This window comes from Rhea pennata, chromosome 1 (genome assembly GCF_028389875.1).
Source record: "Rhea pennata isolate bPtePen1 chromosome 1, bPtePen1.pri, whole genome shotgun sequence".
NCBI lineage: Eukaryota > Metazoa > Chordata > Aves > Rheiformes > Rheidae > Rhea > Rhea pennata.
In genome coordinates, this window is record NC_084663.1 from 190,197,548 (window position 1) to 190,223,778 (window position 26,231).

General features: G+C 37.2%; 1 protein-coding gene across 1 annotated transcript; it reads left to right on the forward strand.

Moving 5' to 3' along the window:
• CCDC169 (coiled-coil domain containing 169) lies at positions 1-26,231 on the forward strand. The gene is made up of 8 exons (XM_062582880.1): positions 1-59; positions 5,704-5,786; positions 6,247-6,357; positions 6,452-6,492; positions 18,927-19,025; positions 19,888-19,941; positions 22,557-22,633; positions 26,129-26,231. The coding sequence occupies exons 1-8, from the start codon at positions 1-3 to the stop codon at positions 26,229-26,231; spliced, it is 627 nt and encodes a 208-aa protein (XP_062438864.1).

A 26,231-nucleotide genomic window follows, 5' to 3' on the forward strand; every position in this document is an offset into this window, starting at 1 on the left:
ATGGGGGACGGCGGCGCCGAGCGGCTGGCGCCGGCGCTGGGGCGGGAGCGGCGGAAGCAGTGAGTGGCCCGCGGCGGGCGGTGGCTCCGCGGCCGGCCGCGCGGAGGCCTCAGGGTCGCCGCGGGGCCGAGCTGCGCCCTCGGCCCCGGCCCCTGGGGCGAAAGCTGCGCCCGGGAGAGGAGGAGCAGGAGGTGGAGGGGCTCGGGGTGGAACCCGACGGAGGGCCGGGTGGCCGAGGGGGCGGGTGAAAGCCTGGGACCGGCTGGGCGAAGCGTGGGGAGAAGGAAGAGCTGGCCGAGGGCCTGGGGCTGGCGTGAGGAGCCAGGTGAAGTAAGAAGGAATCTAGGCAAGAACTCTCCGACGAGAAACGTGTCTGGTGCTCTACGGGCAGGGAAAATGGGCCTGGGATGGGGAGCCAGTATGGGGATGAGAGCTGGTTTGTGGGAACAGGGCAAGACCGCCTGCACGCCCCTCCGTTCGGGCGTGGAGGAGCACCAGATGGGCGGCGCGGCGCTCCTTGTTCACGCTCCTGCCCACAGCGCGGAGTCGCGTTGAAGCTGCCAAGCTGGATTTCACTCTTCCTCTACGACCGACAAATACCTCTGAAGCGCGTAGGACGGTGCCTCATCCCACAGTAACGAAGGGCAGCAGAGAAGATGCTGCTCGTTACTGCTACCAGTTAGCCCCTCACTTCAGCAGCAAATGTTTCAGTGTTCTGATGATTTGCCTGGATGGCTTACGGTTGAATTCTGCTTTCTCAGTTTGCTTAGGAAATTTTCACTTTTCACTGTATTAAAGAACATTATTGCCTTTTGAATATTAAGTGAAAAGTTAGGAAATTCCAGAAGCTCCTGTGCTGCCTTAATTCAGGCACTTAATATTTGCATTTTAGTAACAACTTTAAAACATACTAATTTTCCCCTGGACAGTGTTTCATTCAGTATCCAGACTGGAGATTCTCTGCAAATATTCATGCAGTTGTGGACATTATAAGAATGTTTATTCATTCATGGGAAGGGAGAAGACAGTATTAACAGAGTGAAAATACTTGGGCAGCTTCTGCACTCAAAATGGCTCAAAAAGGAGCTAGGACCTTTTTGTACCTGTGTATAATCAAATGTGCTTATAGTGACTCTCATGAGCAGTAGTCTAACAGTGTAACCAAGATACTCTCTTTTTCTTCAGAAGAGCATTCTTGGTACAGGTATAGAATGCAAAGATGCAGTTAAATTCCACTGATGCAGTTAAATTCCATTAACTACTTAAACATCAGCTCTTAGAGTTTATGTGCTTTCCACTGATATCTTAGAATCATAGAATTGTGGGATCAGTAAGGTGGGAAGGGACCTTACCTTACCTCATCTAGTCTAACCTCCCTGCACCTTAGGTTTTTGCTAGTGTCTCTGAGAATCTTCTGCAAGACTGGGGTCAAAGTCGAAGTCCCATTATGAAGTTATGACTTGTTTGCTGGTCAAAGGAAAATATATTTTAAATAAAACCCCTCTATTTTGATGGCATGACAGAGAAAGAAAGAGTAAAAAACTTGCTGCTCCAGGCAGATTCTTCAGTGATTTTCCATGTCAATGCTGTGTGTACTAATAGGCAATAATGATACTGTCAAATATTTGACTTCATTCATCCAACCTAACTGTCAATAACCAGAGCTGTTAGAAATCTACATCTGAACCAGTCACTTTTATAGTCAAGGAGTACAAAGAGGCCCTTTTAAGGAGTGAGTCATCTGACCTACTTTAGATACCTCTTTTGGAATGAGATGAATCACCCCTGAAGAAGTGCCTGATTCTCTCCATTGCTGTATGGAAAGCTGAGGCTAGTTAGCTTGGAGATAGATGTCTGCATTCCTAGGGATAAATCTCAGCCTTGTCATCTTTTTACTGGCTTCTCTCTGATTTTTAATCTGTTTAGGCAGTTTGTTAACAGCCCACCTACCACTCTCATTCAACACTCATGAAGAAGAGACTTCAACTTATAAGAGAAAACTTAAAAAACCTTCAGTAAGGGGTCTGTACCTAAGTACCTGCTGATTCTTAATGATTATTGATTTAATACCATGAAATCTTTCAAAAATGTTAATGGAAGTTGGTAGCGTAAATCTGACTTGAATTACTATAGTCAGGATTCAGTTACAGGTTTTGTTTGAGAAATCTCACACCAAGTGTTTCTCAGAGAGAAATGACATATAATACTGCAATATACTTCTTAATAGACAAAGAGACAAAGCCATACATTTAAGTATGTCAAATGCTTAGTAATGTTGATAGAATTGCCTGTTAGTTCAGCTTGTGAAGTTTCAGCTTCTGTGACTTTCATGATGAGGAAATTGTAGAATTTTCTTACCATGCTGGTCACTGCAAATGTTTCAAGGTTTAAGCTTTCAATGCTGTATGTTCTCTTCCTTGTGATACTTTTTTGCACTATGTGTGGTATTGTTTCTGCTTTGTTCATTGATGATGAAGGCATCTGTATATGTTCTCTTCTACAGGAATCAGTAAAGGTCTGCCATGTTGTAGAGCTGATGTCCTGCAATTGAAGATTTGCCTTAAGCTTCTCCTGTAATGTTTCACTGTTTCTCTCTCCACTATAGAAAATAGCTTCAGGGCAATCTTTTTTCCTGATACGTGCACCAAGTATCCAGATCTGGTTAGCAAAATGTATAGGAAAATGGCTTTCATTCTGAGTTGCTGTCATACTGAAGTAAAATAACAACTGTAAACTCTCTAAAATAAAAACTCAGCAATTTTCTTCTTCGGTAATTTCAATCACAGCTTTTTTATCTCAGTTGCAGCTTTTTTCTCCTTTTCTTCAGAAGAGCTTTCCTGTTACAGATGTAGAATGCAAAGATGCAGTTAAGTTCCACTGATTACTTAAACACCAGCTCTCAGAGTTTATGTGCTTTCCACTGTAAGTTGTCCATTGACATAAGAAAGACTCAGAGGCCTTTAATATGTCTAGTGAATATGAGATTGTAGGTAAAAATCACTCCACAGTCTCTCAAAGTACAGATGAAGTCTCTGTTTGGGCAGGCAACTATGCATAGCTGCATTAAATTCATAGTAACGGACATGTGGCCTGAACCATCACTTCCAAACACAATTAGAAATAACTCTGGCAATGCAAAATATTCCAGTATGATGAAAATCTGGAGTTTTTACAAAGTCAGTCAAAATGGCTTATTTCCATCTCTCTCCTCTGTGTAGGGACTGTAATTTACTACATACACAGTGATTAAAATAATGAGGTTTCAAGCTAGCTACTTTCTAGGTGCTGTTGGAATAGTAATATTTAATAATATTTTTAAAAAAATTGATTTCAATCTCCAAATGAAATTTTCTGTCAGTGTAGCAAATACAGTCTGACACATGGAAATTCAAGTTTATCATTTTTGTATAATTCTTCCTCAAGAAGGAGCATAATTGGAAGTTGGCTAGCAGTTTTGCTAATGATGCAGAAGGAAGAATGGAATATATCTTAAGGTGTAAGAATTGTGTATTGTTTTGAAATAACAGAAATTAAAACAAAACCTTGGATTTAACCCATTCTTGCAGTGTTGCCCTTCTGCATCTATGCAAGCAGCTAGTTAGGATTTGTTTTATGAGAACTTAATTTGATTTCAATACATCTTAGCTATAGTTCTGAACAGCTTTAACTGTATCTAATTTTCAGTGTTATTACCTTCCTGAAATATTATTTTAAAACTCACCATTATCATAATTTCCTCTTTTCCAAGCCCTATGAGTTTTTTTGAAATCTGCTGTAAGGAAACCTCATATGTTTGTATTGCAGTGGTATCAGCAAAATTCTAAGACTGTCTTTCTTCTTCCTAGCCATCTGCCTCTTCTATTTGGAGTGGAGCAAGTCAGCAGCAGAAATTAGATTTCCTCTGTTTTTCCTGCATCTTGTGCTTCCAACTCCTCTGTTTTTCTCAACTGTCGTTTGCTGGGACTTACCCACAGACTTGCTGTCTTGTCAACAAGTTACTAGTTCTTTAATTATTTTATTTCTTTGATTTAAAGTTGGTAGGGAAAAATGAGCAATGGAGCAAAGAGGGAATTGTAGGTCCTCCAGCTCCACCTCCCATTGAAGGTTTCTGTCTCATTCTGACTGGAGACTTACTTGAATTACCTTTAATTATCCTTCTGCTTATTGGCACCATGTCTTTTGTTTACATTTCATAGCCATTTCAGCCCTTCCTATTTCAGGCGTATCTCTTCTGATTTGTATCATCAGTTGATCTGCTTCTGCTTCTGTAGCTTTTAATTGAAAAAGGATGTTCCAAACTATGGAAAAGAAATTTCAATAACTGAGTGTGAGCATGAGGAGAGCAACAGATGATATCGTTTCTCAGTGATCAGCCCTGTTGGCAGAGGCTGATAAAACCAACAGTAACTATTTTTTGAAGAGCATTTATCATTCAGAAAATTTTCTGAAAGGGAAGATCCATGTTGACATAGCTCTCCTGTTAAAAACAAACAAACAAAAAAAAAAAAAAACCCCAAAAACAAAACAAAACAAAAAAAACCCAAACAAGAAATAGGGCAGCACGGGGACATAATGGCTTTCCATCTTGCATGACTTAATGCACAAAAACTAAGATTTTTAAAACAGTCTGACTGTTTGGACTGTTTGGAGTCTTGGCCTTCCAAATTTAACTTCATGGGACAAAAGCACAAAGCACAAATTGTTCTTGTGTACCATTGTGTTTTGCTTTCAGCTCTGCTGGCATGGGCTGAAGCCCTGAGATCTTGTAGGCAGGATTGCTTCTTCATAGAAACCTCCAAGAAGAACTAGACTGTGTCATAAGTATTGTCAATAATTTAATTAGTAGTACTTTCCTCTTCAAGTAATTGTAAGCTGTTCGAGATTGTAGTCATTGTAGTAAGCCACACTACCATTTTCCTACTTGCAAGAATAAGAGTCACTCAGCAGCTCATCTGATGTGTTGCAGTGGGTCATGCTCTCATGAGAGTCTTTCTCTACTAGCTTCTGCTTCTGGTGAGGCCTCGCAAGGGAGCAAGAGAGTCCAATTTCCAGGTCAACTTACCTGTGAGTTATCTGATTGCCCACCAGTATCCAAAAGTAATCAAAGGGCAAAAAAAAATTATTTCCCTGCAAGATTAAGCTTAAATTATTGAAAAGACAGTGACTTTAGCTTTTGTGTGTGTGGTTTTCTTTTTTTGTTTGGAACCCTCATCTTACTTTAATCTCTGGCTTTCTTTTCTGATAGTTATAATACATAGTATGCTTTGATTTTGTAGTGGGTCATGAATATGATGCAATTTAGAAAATTCCATTAATCATTGAGCAGTATGTCAAAATTAAAAAAGAATTCAGAATTTCAAATAGCGCCTTTCTCAGGCATCTTCTTTTGGATGAAGAAACAAGGCCAGTATGTTCTCTGAGTTTGTTTAACACTAATGATCTCTAGACAATTATTAAATTTTAAGAAATACCTGTGTTGTTTTGTTATGAAAATGATTCTGTTCACAAAATTTCAGAAATACTTCTATTTTTCTGATGACTGATAGCAATTCTACAGAAAATATATTTAAAAAAGTGTGAGCTAGATGATGTAATTACATAGGAAAGAGCAACGGATACCTCCTCTGAAAGTACCTTCAGTTTAGTCTTTTGATTATAAGATTAATACTATAGTCAATTAATTGACTTCTCTAAATATCGTAGGCAAATACTTGAAATTTCAATATCTGAATTGAGAAACACGGTGACAGAACTGGAAAAAAGACTTAACAGTATTGAAGATGAAGGTGAGTGAATTGTAACAGAGTCTTGCTAATTGAATAGGAGAAACAGCCAGTTAATTCTTTGCGGTAGACCTTACAGAAATACAAACTTCTATGTAGAAATTGAAGTTTTGTAATTTAAAGCATGACTTTAATAAGTGTGTTATTGAAAATATGAAATTAAGGAATACTTAATGCAGCATGTTAGCTTTTTTGTTGTTAATTATTAATGCTACTATAGATAACATGAATTTATGCAGTGAGTTGGTTAAAATTCTGACCACAATAAGCCCAGTGGAAAGAATTCCCATGATTTTCAAGCTGCTTTGTGTACAAATTAATACCTCCTAGTTATGAGGATGGCTATCTGGAGACTTTCTTAGTCTCCAGAAGAAAGTGGGAACAGTTTGAAAAAATAGTAGTTTCTGTTTGCAACAGCATGAAATAATCTGGGGAACAGGGTAACCTTGTGTTTGTTTTTAAGGTAATGAATGGAAAACTAGATACGAGACACAAGTAGAATTGAATAGACAGCTGGAAAGACAAATTATTAAACTTCAAGAAAAGTTGGAGGTTATTCGTGGAAATCCAACAGGTAGAAATGGGTATTCTTAAGTGTTATATGTATAGAATTAGTGATTATATGTTGAAATGATATAAAGTGGTTTACATATTTTGTTTGTTTATAGATAAATTGTCCTCTGTTCGTACCTTTGATCAAATGCCTGTGGTGAGTACAGTGGCATTTAGTTGCACAAGTATGAAAATCACAGTGTAATTAAAGAATTCATATAATAGTTTCACCTAAAAATATCAGTGATCCTGTCTCGAAACCAAAATAATCAATCCTGCTTACTTTTTCATTGTTTGAGATTGCAGTTCTTTATAAATTTATAAAGCATATGTAAAATCAATAAATCGGAGGTACATATGAACTGAACACTGGGAAGGATCATCTTATATTGTGAAAGTTTAGGCTGAATGAAGGTTGTGTGATTGAACACATAGTGAGTCATATGAGATGGAGTAGCTGAACTATTTCTGTGAACAAATGGAAAAATATAAGACCTTTAGGTATATATTAACATTTATAATTAGTTGCAGTTACATTTTGCATAATAGGAAAGCTCCTCATTGTACAGTACATATACCATTTTTCCAACACGGAACAAGGTACCTGATTTCTTTTTTTAAATGTTATTTAGTTTACTAATATTTTATCACCTATGTTTCAACAAAGTATGTTATATTTTCCATGATCTTGAGAAAAAAATGCCAAGAAAACACCAGCAATATTTTGGCCAATAAGGAACTGGAAGTAGGAAATGAAGTGAAATAATTTTTAATTTCAGGACTGTTTTTCCCTTAGTCTTTCATCTGCTGAAATCTTTTACTTTGAGAGCTTTTAGAGATAGGGGAGATGATAGACATAAATGTAGTAGCATCTTGCAATGTAAGCAGAAATACTGAAAGCACTGAGACAGAACTGTAAAGTTTTTTATTTGAACATCTTGTCCTCACAGAAGTGTCTCTGTCTTATTTTTTGGTGCTTCAGGTTCTGAAGATGGATGGGAGTTCACTGAGCTTATAGGAGGCTGTGTGCCGTTTAGCAGGAGCAATCATCTATTGTGAGCAGGATGTGAATAATTTTTACCTGCTCTTTCTGTTCTGATCCTTGGCCTTCAGATATAAAATGTTCCTGCCAATTTTAGTACTGTCCTAGACTCCTTGGGGTTTTCTAGTTTGGCTGAATTATTTTCCAAAACAGCTAATTAAAAAACAAAAAATAGAACAAAATCTTTCCCATCGTATTTGCCTCTTTCATCATGTTCATTTGGAAATACAGCTGGAGTTATATTTGAAGAAAAGTCCTGAAGACAGTAGAAAACTATAAATTGGTCTAGAAAACTTGAGTAGGGTCAGCCTCAAACAAGGTTATTTCTGTAAAGTTATAAAGCACGGGTGTCAACTGGCATATATGCTTTTACAGTATTAAAACACGTTTATTTCCATCTAATGGCCAACACTGTCTTAACCAATCCAATTACACTTTTGCCGAGCACTCAAAGCGTCAGTGAGACAATCTGTGACCTTTACAAGTAGCTGTGCTGTGCTGCCCCAATCCAGTACGTTTCTAATCTCTACTAAATAACCTGTTCTGTGCTCACCTGTGAGCTATTCTAAGGGGTTTGATCACTATTCCCATGAAGGAAATAGTGACAGCACAACTGAAAGCTTCATACTGCCAGAAGGTGTCTAGGAAGCATCTTGAAGAGTCCCAGTTCACTGGCCCCTAGGGAAGTCTGGAGCCTCTGGACCATGCCATAGATTTTTATCCTGCAGTTTTAAGTCCTTTCTTCATCTTTCAATATTCTATATTAGAGGCAATATATTTTTCCATTTCCTAGCCAGCAAAAAAGAGAAAGAAAGAAAGAAAGGAAAAAAAAGAAAGAAGGAAGGAAAAGAGAAGAAAAAGAGAGGAAAAGAAAAAGGAAAAGGAGAAGAAAAAGAAAAAGAAAGAGAAAGAAAATCCTTCTGATTTGTTTTGATTATTTTGGAGATGGAAAGAGGGGAAGATAGTAGATGTATTTTGAGGGCTTTACTGTTTTTTTGACTGAAGCTGTCAGAAAAGTAGGTGCACATTTACAGACACTCTTGGAGAATGCAGAGTTCTCTTTTTCTTTTAATTTTGGCAGATAAAATATTGGTCAAAAATATACAGATCAATCTGAGGTGTTTATTTTTCCATACCTTTTTTCTGTTCAGGGGAGAAGGGAGGAATATGTAGCTTCTTCAAAGATGAGAATAAAGAACAGATGTGGTGAGTGGGTATACAAAAGCAAAGAGCTTTGCAGCCAATCATCAATCCTCATTTACTCTGAATTGAAAAGCAGAGAGTGAATATAAATCTCTCTATATAAATGGTGTGTGTATATAAAACCAAAATTACATTATGATGTTCAGAATTTTCAACTTACTATTGCATATGAAGTTCTGTGAAGAGACAGCAAGTTGATTCTTCCAGCAAAATGACATAATTTCTAGAATATTGTAACACTAGGAAGTAGATTTCATTTTGAGGAGCATATTTAGAAAATACAGTATTATTTTTGACTCTTTTTACCCTGTTTTCCTAAGGAAATGAAAGTTATGCAATCTCTTTATCTGTTTGGTAGGGATCTCTAATAATTTTTAACTTAATGAGCAATTTCAGCCATATTTGTCAGAGGCAATAGTTCAAAGATAGTAAGGAGATTTATCTCACTTAGATAGTCATTTGGAGTCTTATCATAGTCGATAGATTGAGAAAAGCATGACGAAAGTGTAATTCATCCCATTTAGAGATAGGTAGGATAAAAGATTTCCTCAATACCCAGTACTACAGAGAAAATAAAAAAAGATTAGTCATCAGGGACCCTGGCAATGAGAAAGCTATAAAAACCTGAATGAAACAGAAGAATACAAATGTAAATTCTGAAATGATGAACAAGGAAGCACAGAGGATTTTCTGTAACTGTAAATTACAATAATTGTTGCAGATGGTTAGCACCATTTCCCCTTCAGAATGAGAATCGTACTGATGAATGATTCCCTGCTATAAAAAATCCCTAAACCAATTAAATACAGTTATCATTCTAAAGTCCTTATACTGTCTGGAGATATTCTTTTTTTTTGTTGTTTCCAAAAATGATGATTGTATCACATGACAGTAAATGTAGAATTAATAACTTGAACACACAAATTTTTACAGCCAGAGTTTAGAAAATCATTTTTGTGTATTGAGGGTGAATTAAAGTATTCTAAATAGTGACAAGCACAAGGGAGTTCCAACTGTGAAAACTGTTTAGTCAGTAATTTCTTTTATATCCCAATGAATAATACAAATATCATATACTTCAGGAATAACTACAGAAGAAATGCCTTTTCTCTAAAGCTGAACATGATATGAATATTATTTACCCCTATTAAACACTCTGCATTTGTTTACATTTTTTTCATTAAATGAGTTTTGGAGAAATATATGCTTGCTGATGAGCATTATTCCCCCCTGTAAGCCAAAAGAAAATTGTCTCTTTTTTCTCTCACCATTTCTGAAAGAAAGAATCCCTAGATAGAGGCTTTAGTATGCAAATGCTGAAAAGCATACTGCAAAATCAGTTCAGAAGAGCACACTCCTGATAGCATTGCCTTAGCAACGCTCTAGTTAAGATTAGCCAAGGAATGAAGGTTTCTGTGATAAATCACCATATTCAGGAATGCCCAGCATTATAACGTGGGAAATTCTGACATTAAAGGCCAGATATTTGCTGTGCAAGGCTGTCTTTGTGAGATGACAGTGACCACTGAACTGAGACCTCCACAGAACAACCTGAGAATTTTTGCCATCAGTTTTAAACTATAAGTAGAGTATATGGCAATGTCACATTGAAGAAGGTGTTGGCAGCATAACAGAAAGAACATCTTGGGTTTAAGAAAACACACAACTAGGAATTTGTATTTCAGTAGGTGTTGCTAAGTGCCTCTAGGGAGCATCAGCACTGTATAATGGCATAGGAAATGCTGACAATTCCAGCAAGTCACCGTTAAATGAACCTTGTTACTCTTGTTGGATTAAGTAACCAATAGCTCTACGTGACGGATGAATCTGATAACCTAACTTTCTGTGAAGATCCTAAGGATTTTGGAGGAAGCTTTGTAGTCTCATCTGATGGCCCTAAGTTGTATCCTACCTCCTCACAGATTTCCCATTCCTGTTCTTTCCATTTGGCCTTGAACAAGTATTTTGGATGACTCCTTGACTTGTTTTCTTTTACTTTCCTTGTCATGCTGGTATTGTTCCTCCTGGTGGTGTTGCACGGACCAGCAGACTTTTTACTCAGACTTCTTGGGGTATTTCTGGAGACAAAAAATTCACCTTGCATTTCAAAGAAAACACAATCAGGTAAAAATCTTGCAATGAACTGGCCTTAGCTGGCTGTTCTCCAGCTCTGTGGCTGGTCAAAATTCTAAGAATTCCTTAGCAATTGACTGGGACTGCTGGATATCTGTGTTTCCCAGGGAACATGCATAAGCAAGCAATCAAGTTTTCCAGGCCCAGCAGGAGAGCTCCTAAGCAAAACATTTCAGAGTCAACAATATTTTGTCCTGTCAATCTGAACTACAACAACAGAGGCCTTAAATTTCACTTCCTCTTTCCCAAGGCCACAGCAACCACTGTGAGCCATATGGTGGGGCCCACTGGCATAACGATTTGGGTGGTGGTATGCCACACCTGATTATGGAGAAGGAGCCTGAACTTTGCAACAAGTCTCCAGACTCATTTCTTTACCATGGCCAGTGCTAAAATCTGATCCAAACAGGACACATCGTAGCATCCTGTAGTTCAACTCTCAGTCTGTTTTTGAATATAAAGATCATGCTAACCACAAGGGGGCACTTGGCATTTAAACAAGTACAGTGCTCTTTCTTTATCTGTTATATCTGTTAATATATAGTTAGTAAGTTTATCAATATCAACTAAAACCAATTTTGCTTGCCATAAAAGTACAGACATAGAACTGCTTTTTTGCTCTTTGTGAATTTAAAATGATATGCTAAAAGATTTGGGTAAATCAGCTGATAAACATCAGCTGCTGGTCTTGGAGAGAGAAGAGTTTATTTTCTAAACAAAACTGCATTTGATTTAAAATGTCAAGTAGAGTGGATTGCAAAGGCTTCTTGTTTCTTTTTACACAACTGGCAGATGTATTGCTTCTGTTGGCTGACTCATGGAGAAAAATTGAAGGAGATTAGGAGTGAATTGCCATAGGATCAATAGTCTGCGTGAGAAGGCTCTGATGGAAGCAAGTTTGAGCATCTTGATGATGTCGTGGATTTGTCACCTTGTCAATTGGGGAATGATTGATAGAAATTGTCACCTCTGCTGACACTGGTAGAAGGGCAAGGAAGAATCCAGAATGAAAATCGGTTATGTGGGTGGCTTTAAAATTCAGCTGCAGTATCATTCTGCATAATTTTGTTTTCTGGCAAGTGTTAAGCCAAATGTGTAACTTAAGTTGAATGAAAAGTTGTTTGAACAAAAGAACTAGAGAGTAATTAGAGGAGTTCCCTTTGTGAAACTGTGGGCTTTGGTCGCTGCTGGATACTGGACATAATGTATCATTGCTCTGAGAGTGGATCTTGCTAAGCCTTGCAAAATTCCCTTACATAAAGAAAGTATTCATTTAAAATCTCAGTGTGTCTTTTAGCTCACCAGCTTCCTCAGAGTGGCCTGACATGGGCAACTTAATGAAAATTAAGAATCTTAAATTCAGGTTAAATCCCTTAGTCAGCTTACGCCTCCTTTCCAGGAATACATTGTTCAGCTATTCAAGGCTTAATAGAAGAATCTATAGTAAATCTAACTTAAGCAATATTTCAATATTCAGTTAAACCAATTCCAGTAATAAAGTCACCTGACTCTTTAAAATTCCTGTCAGAATTTGTTGTACTGGTTCATCCTGGCAACTCCTTCTTCCTGGGCAGTACTAAATAACAGGTAGTCCCTTCTGGCTTTTTTACATCTCTTCCTGGTCCTTACTTTTGAGGCTTTTCTATACACTTAGATCTCTGCTACAAATCTATGTTACTGTTTGCATTAAGATTTCATTTCTGTGAGCTTTTGCTTTGTTGTGAATTTAGGGTGTTATGCACTAAGCTGATGATACGACCATAAGCATCATGAATTGAATCTGCCTTAATGAATTTATTCTGCTTGTTTCTCATAAGATTCAGTAAACATGAATTCAGCCCTTAATGATTTGACTGAGTTCATGTGCCGTTGTTTTGATTAGTGTTGCTGTACAGCAGCTAAAGACTTTAGATATATCAGGTCTCAGCTAGTTCTTCAATTCCTATGTTGACAGGAGGAGTGAGGGGTAACTTATGACCAGTTCTGGCTAAAATTGGTCTTCAGAACCTTTTTAAAGTTTTGCTAGTTAAAATTTTTGCTAGTTAAAAATCTGTTGTTGAAATAGTGTTTTATAGCACTGGGGACTTGGAAAGGCCTGTTAGTTGAGTAGGAGTAGCTATGTGGCTAGATTCACATCAGAAGTTCAGCATGTCCCTGCTAAGCACTGCAACATTTAAATGTGAGGTTCGTGGTCCCAGGCATAGAAGTCAGAAGGCTGAACTGGGTGCCTAAGTTTCCTATGTATTAACTGAGAAAGGGGCATCAAGCTTGGAATTCCCAAAAGAGTGCAAAGAGAGGGAATGCCAACGGGAAGTCAGTAAGAAATGCCTGAGTTGTGTTTGAAATCCTGTCTTCTAAACAGGAATAGACATCATCTTGCAGCCATGAGTTAGACCTTTTTGTAATTTTTGTAATTGCTATTCAGAGTTGAAACCCTTCCTTCATATAGGATAAAATCAAAGAGAACAAACAAAAATCACCCAGGCACTGTAGTAATAAGGACATTTTCCCTGCGGAAGAGGAGATAATGTCTTGGGTTCCAAGGTCTGCTCATGCTTTTTATATTCAAGTCTTTAGAAGACATATGTAAAAAGGCCTTAAACTACTTCCAGCTTAGGAAGTACTTTCATTGTTGGACTTGTAGAAAACAGTTTATTCCCACTTGTTTCCTCTCCATCCCTGTAAATTTTGCATTCCTGACTGCTTAGTGGCCTGGCTTCAAGAATTGTCTCACTGCTACTAACTGTAATGGTGAAGGCACTCTCAGGATATGAGATGCTGTGAATTCAAACTCTTAAGGTTATAGAGGACTAAAATGTAAGTCTTCTAATTTCTGTGTGAGCTTAATTTTTAGGCTATTATATGGGTAGAGCATGCTTACCAGGTTGTATCCCATGAGGAACATGACCAATGGGAAGCTTTGCTTTGAAACTCCGTAAAGGTTTTCAACAGCAAACTAAGCAGTTTAGGATTGCGTATAGCAAGTACAGTAGCAACAGTCCAGATACCTCCCTAAGTTTTATGACAAGACCAGATGTGAAGAATGTCAGGCATTGCATAGATTCTGTTATTAAAAATAGGATGTTAAATTCTCTCTGAAGTGCAATTTAGACTGATAAGTTCCTTTTTCATTTTGAGCTTCATTTTCCAATCTGTAAACTGGGAATAATTCCACTTTCTAATTCACAAGAGTATTGTGAGGGTAAATACACTGCAAATTATGAGGCATACAGACACTGTAGAAATGCTAACTATATACTTTAGTCACATGGTAACCATATACTTTCATCACATTATTAATTTATTTCTATCTGCTTGCTCATCAAAAGCAATGGTACAGTGAATAGTACATTTTTTTTAATTGCATTTGGGTATCGTCATTCCTCTAGAGTTGAATCGGTCCCCCAGCATCTGCACTGAACCAGCTGCATTGGCAGCAAAAAATGGACAACACTTCTGAAATGATGCAGTGAAAAAAGATCTAAAAGCAATTTGCTCTTTAGAAGAAGGAACTCAAAAGAATTAGACCAATAGCATCAGTAAGGGGATATCCAATTGCCTGTCACAACTAACAGCTGCAATGCCAAGTCTTGCTGTCTTACATAACACTGGTGGACTATCTAGTGGGAGAATAAGTAGTGGGGCCTGGGTTTGCACAGAGCGAGTCACGAGAGTAGCATGAATTTCCATTTTTACTGTGTTTAAATTTACTGTGGTGATATAAAATACGTTATAGGCAGGTCACATGGTTATAATCTTTAAGGTGCAGTCAGGTCAAGAAGGCGAAAAAGATGAGTATCCTAGCTTGACAGTGCTGAGGCCTTCTCTGTCTGTCTTTTAACTCTCTACAGACACTGATGTCCTAATGAAACAGCACATGATTCTAGTGGAATTTAGCCAAATTGTCTCTTTAATCTGCAGTTTACTTTTTCTCCTTGAATCAGCCAACTCTGACTATATTGAATGTAAGAGCATTCTGTATTAGGGCAAATGTTTCAACTGCATCCAAGGTATTTCTGCTTTAATTAGGAGGAAAAAAAAACAACAAAAACCCCAATGCTTTCCATGTCTCCAGTGCGTCTATTATAACAGATTAAAGTTAATAACAGTTCAGTCATGGTGAAGCATTCTTGAAAGATATAGCTCTTCTATCACTTTTTTTTTTTTTTTAAAAAAAAAGCAATGGTTATTTTCTCTTGGCACATGTTTTGAAAGCACTTCCTCTTTTGCCATGCTACTGCAAAATCCTGACTTTAATGAAAATCATTCCTAGGGGAATCTCAATAACAGACTTTAATTTTTTTAGTGAAGAATAAGGTTTGGAGCTGAATAAGGGAAAAAAAAAAAGATGTACTGAAGACTATCGGAGAAAATAAAAGAATGATCTGCAGATAATAGAAAGGAGAAAACTAGAAATTTCAAACAGAAGAGGCAGGTGTATGTATTTGGTGGCTGTTAGAAACCATTGGTAGGACTATTACTTCTCAGATTCAGCAAATGGAAGGGCTTGATAGTGTCCAAGGTCAAGGATATAAGTTGTTGATTTGAAGTGAAAAGGCTCTTTATAAGAATGACATAATCTTTCATGTAATGACAAATGACATTTTCAAGTTCACTCTGGAACAGACAAGGATGACTGTGCCAGGCTGGAGAGATGCCCAGACAGGTGGAAACTGATCTGACCAAGGAACTAAAGGAACAATTATAACAATAACATGAAGATCAAGAGTTGGCTTAAGATTTTTATTAAGGACTTTTTGACAAATATTGACAAATATTTGTAAACATCTTTCTGAGAAATAGACTATATGGCCTCCTGGAGCAGGGGTTTGCATGATAAGTAGAGGAAAAACTACACACACATACACACACACAAAGGAATACTTGGACAGATCCATATTATCTTCCTTCCTCTGTCTCATATGTACGTGTTAAATAAGGACATAACAAAGCATTAAGGATAGTAAAAGGAAATAACTGTTACTGCTAAGACAATGGTCAGGTAGTCAGTACAGAAAGTGAAAGAATTCAGCCTATTCTGGGTAGGAGAATGCTTGAGTTAGAAATAAAAAGAAAAAGAAGAATCTGAAACAGATGCTTATTTCACACAAGGGGACTAGGCAGACAAATGGAAGGACCTGACTAGCTTGAAATCTAATGTAGTGATAATAGGAACATGATGTGATAAGAGGTATTAAAGGTAGATGTTTTGCAGGAAAGTCCAAAACAGACATAAATGTGCTATGGTGCAGATGTGATTGATAGTCTTCTACATTCTTGAACTTAGTTCTTACTTCATCATCTGTTTGGATTAAATCTTCTAGAGAAGGGATAGGAAATAGATTCTTATTGAAATAATATTAAGAAATAATATTGAAATACACATTGAAACAATATGAATGAGTTAAATATTAAGAAACTAGTATTTACTTGTCTGTATATAGATGTCTATTTGTAAGCTAATGTTTAGTTTCTATTACAGGCAGTGGAGGTCTAGTCAATACAGTCAGCTGAGCCTATAGGTTCATGTCTAGATTTATCCAAGTAGACATCTGTGCTGGGATAGCTGTGTAAACAAAGGAACTTGCAGCTATTTCAGTGCAGAGTAGCCCGCTGCCAGTCCAGAAGGGCATGTGCCTTCTACAATTCTGGTGTCATACCTGTCATCAACACATGGCTGTTCTTGGATACCCTACGGCATCTCAGATGGCAGTCCCAGTCATCTGGGTGTAAGCAACTGAACTGAGTTCTTCATAGTTGCTTAGCTGAATAATTCTGAGTTTCATTGATTGTACTGACTGTGACTATAGTGGGAGCTCAGTTCTTACATGGACAACCAAATTTAGATATCCTCACCTCAAACTGAACCCTATCCATATAGTTAAATATAGATAGGAATATAATATTTGGATGGATATTAATTTGGATATAATATTATTAGATGACAGTTTCCAGCAGTTGTATCATACGTGATATTTCCAAATAAAGCCTAGAAAAAAAATGCTGTTAATAATGAAGATCTCAATGGATACTGTGTTTGAAACATTTTATCACAAAATCATGAATGAAAAGGAGGGAATATTCCTTTAGGCTTAGGAAATCTAGAAGAACATTGTAGAAAAGCCAGTCAAAAACTTATATAACATGATGATGAATTAATTTGCTGTAATTTAAACGTATATATTGCCTAAGTTTTCAGTGAGGAGAGAAACAACGAAATGTAGCATAAATGAAGAAATAGCTAATGTCAATAAGTGCTTGGAAGAGGACATGACTGTAACCAAATACTGAGGAAAACTCAAGGAGTTACATATGCACAAATTGAGGGAAATGGGTAATCTCTACCTTAGGATTCTGAAAGAACTGGCTTGGTATGTCATTGATACGATAGCAAGTGGTTTTAATAAAGCTGTGCATGGTGACATTGTGTACAGCTGGAGAAAAGCAAATCTTTTGTGTAGATTTAAGAGGGAGAAAGAGAGGCATAATTGGGGCAAAACCAAACTGAAATACAGATTTCTTAAAGGTGGTTCCTGCTGGGAAAACTTGTTGACTTCCTTTTATGGGACATCTATTTGAAGGATAGATACAGTAATTTTGTTCGCTGTGATCTCTCATAAAGAATCTGGTACAGTGTCACATGGGAAGCGACTGATTGATCTGAAGAAAATGAAAATCAGTAGATTTGTTAAAGGGGTAAGGAGCTGGCAAATGGAACATGGTAGCGGAGACTGGTGAGGGAGAGTACAAGCAACTGTCTTCCAGAATCAAGTTTACAACTCATCTCACTATTTTATTCTTATCTTTGACACATGTAGTAGAAAATGAATAAGATATTTTCTCCTGATACTAATTATGTAATATGATAGGGATCTGCATGCTGTGTAAAAGTAGAATGACACTGAGGACTACATCATTAAAAATGAGATTCAAATTTAATAATATAAACCAAAGATTTGAGGCAATAGTAAACAAATTCTGTTAAAAACTGGAAGCTGATCACCTGGACACAGCTGCAGAGGAGAATATGGAGGTGCTGTTTGATCTATATTGACTGTGAGGCATCATTGACTGTGAGCTATCACCAGCTATGAAAAAGGAAAACACAATCCTAAAATTTTTCTATACAGATAAAGAAGTATTACTACCTTTCTTCAAGGCAGTGAGATGGCTTCTGGAGTACTGTCTATGGGTCTACTCTCCCATCATTAAGGGTGAGCTCCAACCTATGTACAAGGCTACTATGATGAGCAGAGAAAGGGACAGCCTGTTACGTGAGATTCGCTCAGCTTATTTTTTCTAGCAAAATGAATACTGGAAAAAAAATGTTCCAGTTTTTCATATATACATCCTGGTGGCAAACACCAGGGAGGAAGAAGAGCAATTGTTTTAAAGATAATGCAAGAAGACATAGGTATAAACTGACTGTTAATAGTTTGAGGCAAGGAATTAAAAAGTTGCCAACTCTTAGAGCATCCCAGTAAGAATGTATACCGTGGATGGAATGGATCAATTCATGAAAATGGATCAATTCTCAATTACGAGAAGCAGTTGCCTGTGATAAAAACTGAGGTCACGCCTGGGTATACATTCACAGCGTGTTCTCACTCCATAGCAAGCAAAGAACTGGCCAGTGCCAGTAACCAAAATGGACTCCAGCACTGTTATTCCAGCTCATCCCAACTGTAGACAAAGTAAATGGCTATACAACTAAGAGATATTTTCCCCAAAACATACTGTTTTCTAGCCAGGTTGTTGTAAGTTACCTCTGAAATGCCATGTGACCCTTCAGGCAGTCCATCAGCTCTCCTGGCAAGCAGTTTCAAAATGGATCTCCAGGTGGGATCTGAAATCCTCCCATGAAAAAAGTAGCCATGGGAGTGACCTTTGTTTGGAGGTAGGGAGCAATTTAGGATGGTCACCACAAGGTGATTTGGCATACCTAACAGGGAGCAGCAGGACAGAAAACTAAATCTATGTCATCTTAACACGGTGGAAATCTGTAGTGCAGAACTGATAATAGTAGCACATGGTTAATCACTTTTGTCTCTGATGTGCCAGCAGGAATCATGTAAACAAAAAGTGAATGTTAAGCAAATAGAATAGCAAAGGTTGTAATTCCTGAAGAATAAGGACTGTGGTGGTAATTTCTGACTGTCTTTATACAGAATGGAAATACTTGTAAAATATTGCTTTGTTTACTGTAACCACAGAGTTCCTTAAAGCAGGTTCTTAAGCAACTAGAAGAAGAGAAGAAAAGTCTCCAGAATCAGCTAAAAGACTATGAACTTAGACTGGAACAAGAGGCAAAGGTTCGTATCACTGTATGCTTCTAATCTGTAAAAGCCATTATATTGTCTGACAAACAGTTTAAAACAGTGGAACACATAATAGGTATCCCAGAATCACAGAGTAGCTGGGGTTGGAAGGGACATCAGAAGATTGTCTGGTCCAACCCCCTTGCTCAGTCAGGGTCCAGGCTAGACCAGGCTGCTCAGGACCATGTCCAGTCACGTTTTGAACATCTGTAGGGATGGAGACTCCATAACCTCTCTGGCTGTTCAGACACCCTCATTTATGCTCAGATGGATCTTCCTGTATTTCAGTTTGTGACTGTTGCCTCTCATTCTATTACTGTGCACCACTGAGGAGAGTTTGGCCCCATCCTCTTTAGTCTTGCCTTTCAGATATTTATGCACATTGATAAGATTCCTCTGAGTCGCCTTTTCTCCAGGTTGAACAGGCCTAGCTCTCTCAACCTCTTCTCTTATAAGACATGCTGCAGTTCCTTAATCTTTGTGGCCCTTCACTGGACTTTCTCCAGTAAATCCTTGTCTTTCTTGTACTGGGGAGCCCAGAACTGGACACACTACTCCAGCCCAGGAGGCTGTTGGCCTCCTTTGCCACAAGGGCACATTGCTCGCTCATGTTGTGACCCAGGACCATCAGGTCCTTTTCTGCCAAGCTGCTTCTAGCAGGTCAGCACCCAGCATGTTCTGGTGCATGGGGTTGTTCCTCCCCAAGTGCAGGACTTAGCCTTTCCTGCCAAGGACTGTGAGCTTGCTGAAAGTGCATCACTGAAAATGTTCTGGCCTTTGTTTGCTTCTTCCTTTACAATTCAGCTTTTTAAATATTTTAATTAATTGTAGCATGTATTCCTTATTTTAAATGTAGGCTTACCACAAAGCCAATGATGAGCGGCGCATGTACCTCTCAGAGATCTTACAGGTAAGAAAAAACTTTGTAGCTTAATAGCTTTTAAAAATCATTTATGCTCTCTTAGTAGAGCAACAGCAGCTATTAATGCCATGAGGCAACAGTCTGTTATCACTGTATCCATCTACCATATCAGCTGATTATTTACTTTTCAGAGCTAATAATTGAAGGATTACTTTATTTGGCTTGTAGTTTGTTTATTTTTAAATAATTTTTCTTTCTTGCATCAATTGGAATTTCATTGCTTCCAAGGAGGGATAATCCTAGTGCCCTTCACTGAGAAAGCTGAAGCAATTGTCTGATAATTGCTTGCCCATCCAGTAGTCATGAGAATACCAGGCTGCTGTTTAATGTCTGTTCGGATGAACAGAACAAAATTGTAAACAGCGGTGACACTCATGTTAAGTTTTATTTCCTCTTTTTCATGTTCTCTCTTTTTTTTTTCTTTTAAAGAAAAGTTAGCCTACCAACTCAGAATGACAAACAGTATTTACTTCAATTAAATTTACAACAGAGGGAATGGATGAGGTACCTTATTTTTATGAAATCAGGTATTAGATTTTATTGCTACAAATTAAGTAATACATAAAAATGGTTAAAATGAATTGCGAGGAACCTTTAAAGATTTTTAGTACTTCTTATTCTGAAAGACCTCTTAATTCCTGAATAATGTAAAAGTAATAGCTTAGTGTGATACTCAAGAACTATGCAGTGGAATGACTGTCACTGAATCCCTGGCATAGCTAACTGGGGTGAAAGGTTGTAATTAGCAATGTTTCCATGTGTTTGCACAGCAGGCGTGTGATTCTCTTACATGGTTCATTGCTGCTTTGGGGAATCTGAAAGAACTACTTAAGCTAGTTTTCCAACATTAGACCAAGTAAAAGCTCAGGAAATGCCAATGATAACTGTTAATTTCTTCATATTAGCAGTGACACTGAGAAATGCAGGAAGAAGAAAATGATTTTATTACTGAACATGCTAGCAAGAGGAGTGCCCCCTGCATTCTTAAATTATGTTCAGCTATACTTAAACATTTATAAAATACTGTTTGAAGTAAGGAATATGCATTAGGGAAGGCATTAAGAACTAGGATTTTGCCATCCGCACTGAAGACAGTGCTTACATTTTCAGTAATTAATCCCATTATTTCAAAATAATTTTAAGGCAAAATAATCATCTTCAGATTCATTTTGCCTAGCTTTAGTTCTCTGTATGGTGAACATCCAGTCTAAAGTCATTGTAAAAGTATTCTCTGTAATCTGTGGAGAGACAGAAGCACGTTTAAAGCACAAACTAAGACACTTGTTTTAGATTAAAATGAAATTAATTTCCTCCAGAGTTATCTGTTTCTTTTCCTGAGCTGTAACAGACTGTAGATGATTAATTTAGATCAGATGTTTACCTTTTACGTGACTCATCCAAACACGGTAGTCAACCTCATCGTGGTTGATTCTCGGTTGCAAAAGAATCATTGACCTGTCTGGTCCCTTCAGGGCCTGTTTTACTATGCTACTACTAGAGTTGATTGTTGCCTTTATGCTATTTTAAAATCTGCATATGCGTGCCTTCAATTTAACAGATCATTTTAACAATGGAGGCATAAATAAGTTTATGATCAGCCCAGATTTTTTTTTTTGGCTGTATTAAAATTTCACTGTCCTAGAGCCTGTGCTGTCAAGTTGGCAGCGGTTGAGTTAGAGAGAGATATACCCATAAGCTAACATTTTCCATACATTCCAAAGTAAATATTACCACAGGATATTGTTATCCTGTGACAATATATTCCAATGATACCCTGTCTTAATTAAAAAATGGATGTGCTGTCTTTTCTGGATATTTTTTTCCGTATTATATTTGTGCTTTTCCGTAGCTCTTAATAAACAAATACAATGGAAGCTTTTTACTCATAAATGTTTAAAATTCTCAGATTCTAAAAGCTTTTCTGATTTTTTTTCCCATTTTCTTTTGGATCTCTCCTGCTGCCTTCAGCAGAAGCAGAGGAGAAGACTGCTTCTAAGCAGCCATTTTTTAAATTATATTTTTAAATTATCATGGGCTTTTCTGTTTTTACTTAGTTATTATACTAACTATGTTTTCACTTAGTTACTATTACCCTTAGTTATTACTAAGGGTAATAACTGCTTTTTTAGATATTTGGTATGTCCAGTACTGTAGTCATGACTTCCAGAATATGTAGAGATTTCCATGCTGTGGTATTTTTTTAAAGTAGTTCCTAGTCTTAGTTAGTGACTTAATCATTCAAAAGTACAACTAAGTTATTATAATTTAATTACTTTTGTTTCTCATATGGGAAAGTATATTAGAAGCATATTGCTTCTTCATTAAAGATATGGAGTTCTAGGCAGTTGGACCAAAAATATGCTGATTTGGAATTACGTATTTTCTGATTATCCATTTTAGTAAATAATAGTATGCTTGTACAGCAAGAAATTTTTGAATGTATTTCAGTCCCCAAATCAACAAGATATCAGTATAATACGCACCTAAAGTACTCTGCTGCAATAAGGCCATAGCTGGTCTAAATTAGTTTGAAAATATTTTAATTCCTTAACTGTGACTGTGGTTAGGAATTAACTTGTTTTGTAAAAATGTGACTATTACAGACCTCAGCTGCACTTAAATTTGTTGAAAGGCAAAAACTAGATGCAGTGACAGGGAAGAGAGAAAACCAAATACTGAGGTAAGTTTCTTTTATATTCCCTCTGTTTTCTGGTTTCTTGTTTTTTGCTTTGAATACTCTAACTTCCTGCTCATATTAAATATCACGAAACATAATCCTGCTGACAGAATAGTAATGTTTAACATAGTTTTGGTACTGCCTTACAGTCAAATTTATTTAATATTAAGTATGTTGCAGGACTGACGATGAAGTACTCAAACATTTAAGTGGCCTTTTTGGAATCTGACAATATTTCTGATGTTCTTCCCTTTCGATCTCTTTTAAAAAATGATCAGGTTTTTCTGTATTACTGCAGAGTTTGAGCAACAATTATGCCCTCTAGTCTATTAAGAGTAACTAAATTAAGTGCTTAGCCTGGACCTGTTCAGTCAGCAAAGGTTGCAAAGCTTTTTGTGGTTAAGAATGTATATAATTTTAGATGGCAATGTGTAAAGGCTTAATTGTTTAACAGCTTTCTGGTCAAAGTATGCCAGGTCTTAGTTATGTGGGTTCAAAAATTTAAATGTCAACAGAGCCCAGCTGAAGCTATATAGAAATAAAATATATTTCTGGTTGTAGTTCTTGTGAGAAAGCTTTAAACTGAAAGTGATTTGTTTTTTAACTGAACTGGAAACATGAACAACATAAAGTACTAAGAATATAGGGAATCAGCTCAGAAGTATGTTGAACCCGGTATCCTGCCTTCAGTCACCATAAGCAGATTTCCTTCAAAGTTGTGTGAAAACAGGGTAGGCAGATAAAATACTGCTTGTGGTACTTTCCCAAATATTTTCTATTTGGAGACTCCCTGCGGTTTCTATGTCACAATAATTATTCTTAGACAAAGCCAAACACTTACTGTATTATTAAAACAAGCATACGCAATACATATTGACAGCATTAAAAACAGTGAGTAAATTACAAACATGAAATTGTGTAGACGTACTTACTTACCTGCTTTATCCCTTCGTTCTATATGTGCAGAATATTCTGCATCTGTAGAGTAATAGGATTTCTTAAATTTCAACACTGGAGCTTCGTGCTCCAGGAGAGTATATTGGTACAATATGAGCTAATATCTGCAACTGAAGTTTCTCAGCATTGAACAAGCACCGTATGGGTCTGAGATTCCCCATATACCACAAGTATGGTAGTTCTGGTCCTGTGAATGTTTAACATAGCTCCCTGTGGAGGAGGACGAGAAGTTGGGACTAGGAAAATTCACTCTGTGGAGAGAGTAAATACCATCAGCCAGATACTGAGATTTGCTGAGAAATAGCACTGTGCTATGATTATCTGTTGGGATTTTTTGTTGCTGTGTTATTTTTATTAATTTATTTTAGCAGATCATTGCTTATTCTTAAATTACATGAGAGTAAGTATCTGTAATTCTCTTTATAGTAAAAAAGAAAGGAAAATAAAATTGCTTGTACTTACTAGTCTCAGAAGACACATATTATAACAAAATATCCCTTTTGCCCACTCCCCCTCAGAAGAGTTTTTTTCTTTTAACATTGAAAGCACTAAGGACTACATAGTTTGGAAGGCCCTGGCTTTTAAAACCCATGACTTATAACTTTAAGTTCAAACTTTGGTCTTAGTTGGCAACACAGACATAAAGATGGGGGATTTGGCATAGTTAGTATTTTCAGGAAATGCTAAGTATAAGGATACCGTTGTCAGTCACAAAGTTAACACAGCCATTGTTATGTTACTCCTTTTTAATTATATATTGATTTACTGCCTGAAAGATATTCATTCAAACTGATGCTAATGAGAAATAATTTCATTAAAGTAAGTGAAGACCTGCCTAATCGAAATTAAACCTGTCCTTGAGAATAACTTCAAAATTTTCTGCCTAGAGTTCTTACCTCACTTCTGTTGGCCTTTCAGAAACCACCTGCCTTCACTGGATCTCAAACCCTACTAAGAAACAGTATTCAATGGTTGTTTTAATGTTAGATTTTTATGACAGGTGCAGGTATGGAAAAAACAATCTGTGTTTTAAAGCAACACTGTTACACTTCTGAATGGTAATTGTAAACACTAATTTTTGATGCATTCTGTTTACTGGACAGTCAAACATAGAAGCCAAGTTCAGTAGAGGTCCTTTGATGGTATTTCACAGTAAAACAAGAAAACAGGAAAGCTGGCATTTGTGGAAAAACATTTATGTCTTGATTCCTCATATCTATTATACAATCTGAGCAACCACTTTACTGTCATTCTGAGCCCCTTACTGTTAACCCAGGCATATAGCAGGGTCTGTTAACTCCATTTTAATACTGCACTAGCAGCAACTATCTGGCTTTGGGTTTGCAGCTGTCTTAAGTCCAGCTGGTTATGACTGGAAGGAGCTTATGCTGCCTACCAAGTGCCACACAGACATACCTTGTCTGCTTGGATCAACTCTACCATGGCTCTTTGGTTAATCAGTGGAGTTTGAATAATCAATTGATAGGAATTTGAATAATCAGTTGATTACTGAGAAAATGTGGGCCTTTGATTCTGGTCTTCAAAGCTCTAAGTGGAATCATCTTCATATCCCTGTGGGGCCAGTTCTCCCTTCAAGACCATGCTGCTTTTAAGAGGTGAGAAAAAGGAATAATTAGTCTCAAGAACAGGACTAGCAAGCCCTGGAGACTGCTTTGTTGGCTGTTTGCCCAGAAATTTGAAACTTTCCCAGATCATGTCATCACGATTTCTACTACATAACAAAATATTTCTCTTGCTATCCTCATGAATATAAAGAGGTGATCCTGTGATATATTTTCCTTCAGAACTCTTATTATTTGGGAGAAATACTGAAACCCTGTATATAGCTGTTAGAGTACGTGAAGTGCTATCTGTCCACTGTAGTGATGAACAGAGAGAGAAAAAAAGATTCTTTGCATAAAAGTAGAGATGTATCCTGCTTCATCATGAGAATGGCCCAGTTTGTGGAATCACCATTTTCCCTGTGGAAATCTGTTTGTGTTCCCACCAATTTCACTTAGAAGATCAAGATGAAAACAGTTCCTGTTGTCTTCATGTAAGTGCTGTAGGTATGATAGGACTACCATCACAGATGTCTACTGCCAGCATTTCCTGTGTAAGATCGTGGACTGAAAATCACGGGTCTCCAGAGTGATGTACCTGCAGAAGACTGTAGCTACATCTTCAAGAAGTGTTTTTCTATTTCTTGATAGGGATTATGTAACTAATGAAAATAGTTCCTTAGTCAGTTGTCTTTCTTTGTGCAGGTGTTTAACATTCAGTTCATGTTCTTTATATGCTATCATTTAGATAACAGGAAGTAGTCAGGTATAATAAAATGAGGACTGAGTTTGTACACAGAGTAATTAAATGCTCTACTGGCCCTCAAAACCAGGAAAAAACTTATTTTCTCTCCTTCAGGTTTATTAATTAAACATAATAATCAGTTGTGTCAATATAAAAAGCATGAAAATTTCTGTCAGTCAAGGTTTCTGTAGGAAATGTGACACTTCATGACTATCTTCACCCATTTTATTTCAGAGGAAGGTGCCGCGTTCCAGGAAACCAGAAGGTGACTGATCCCAAAAAAGGAGCAATTAAAAAGACTGTAGGAGTGAAGCAGCTTCCAAAACTAAAGGGCTGA

Bases quoted from the DNA above. Each gene is read 5' to 3' on its own strand.
- CCDC169 (XM_062582880.1), top strand. From the start codon at position 1: ATGGGGGACGGCGGCGCCGAGCGGCTGGCGCCGGCGCTGGGGCGGGAG. The intron at 6,493-18,926 runs GTGAGTACAGTG...CTGTAACCACAG, and splicing joins CCTTTGATCAAATGCCTGTG to AGTTCCTTAAAGCAGGTTCT. The intron at 19,942-22,556 runs GTAAGAAAAAAC...TGACTATTACAG, and splicing joins ACCTCTCAGAGATCTTACAG to ACCTCAGCTGCACTTAAATT.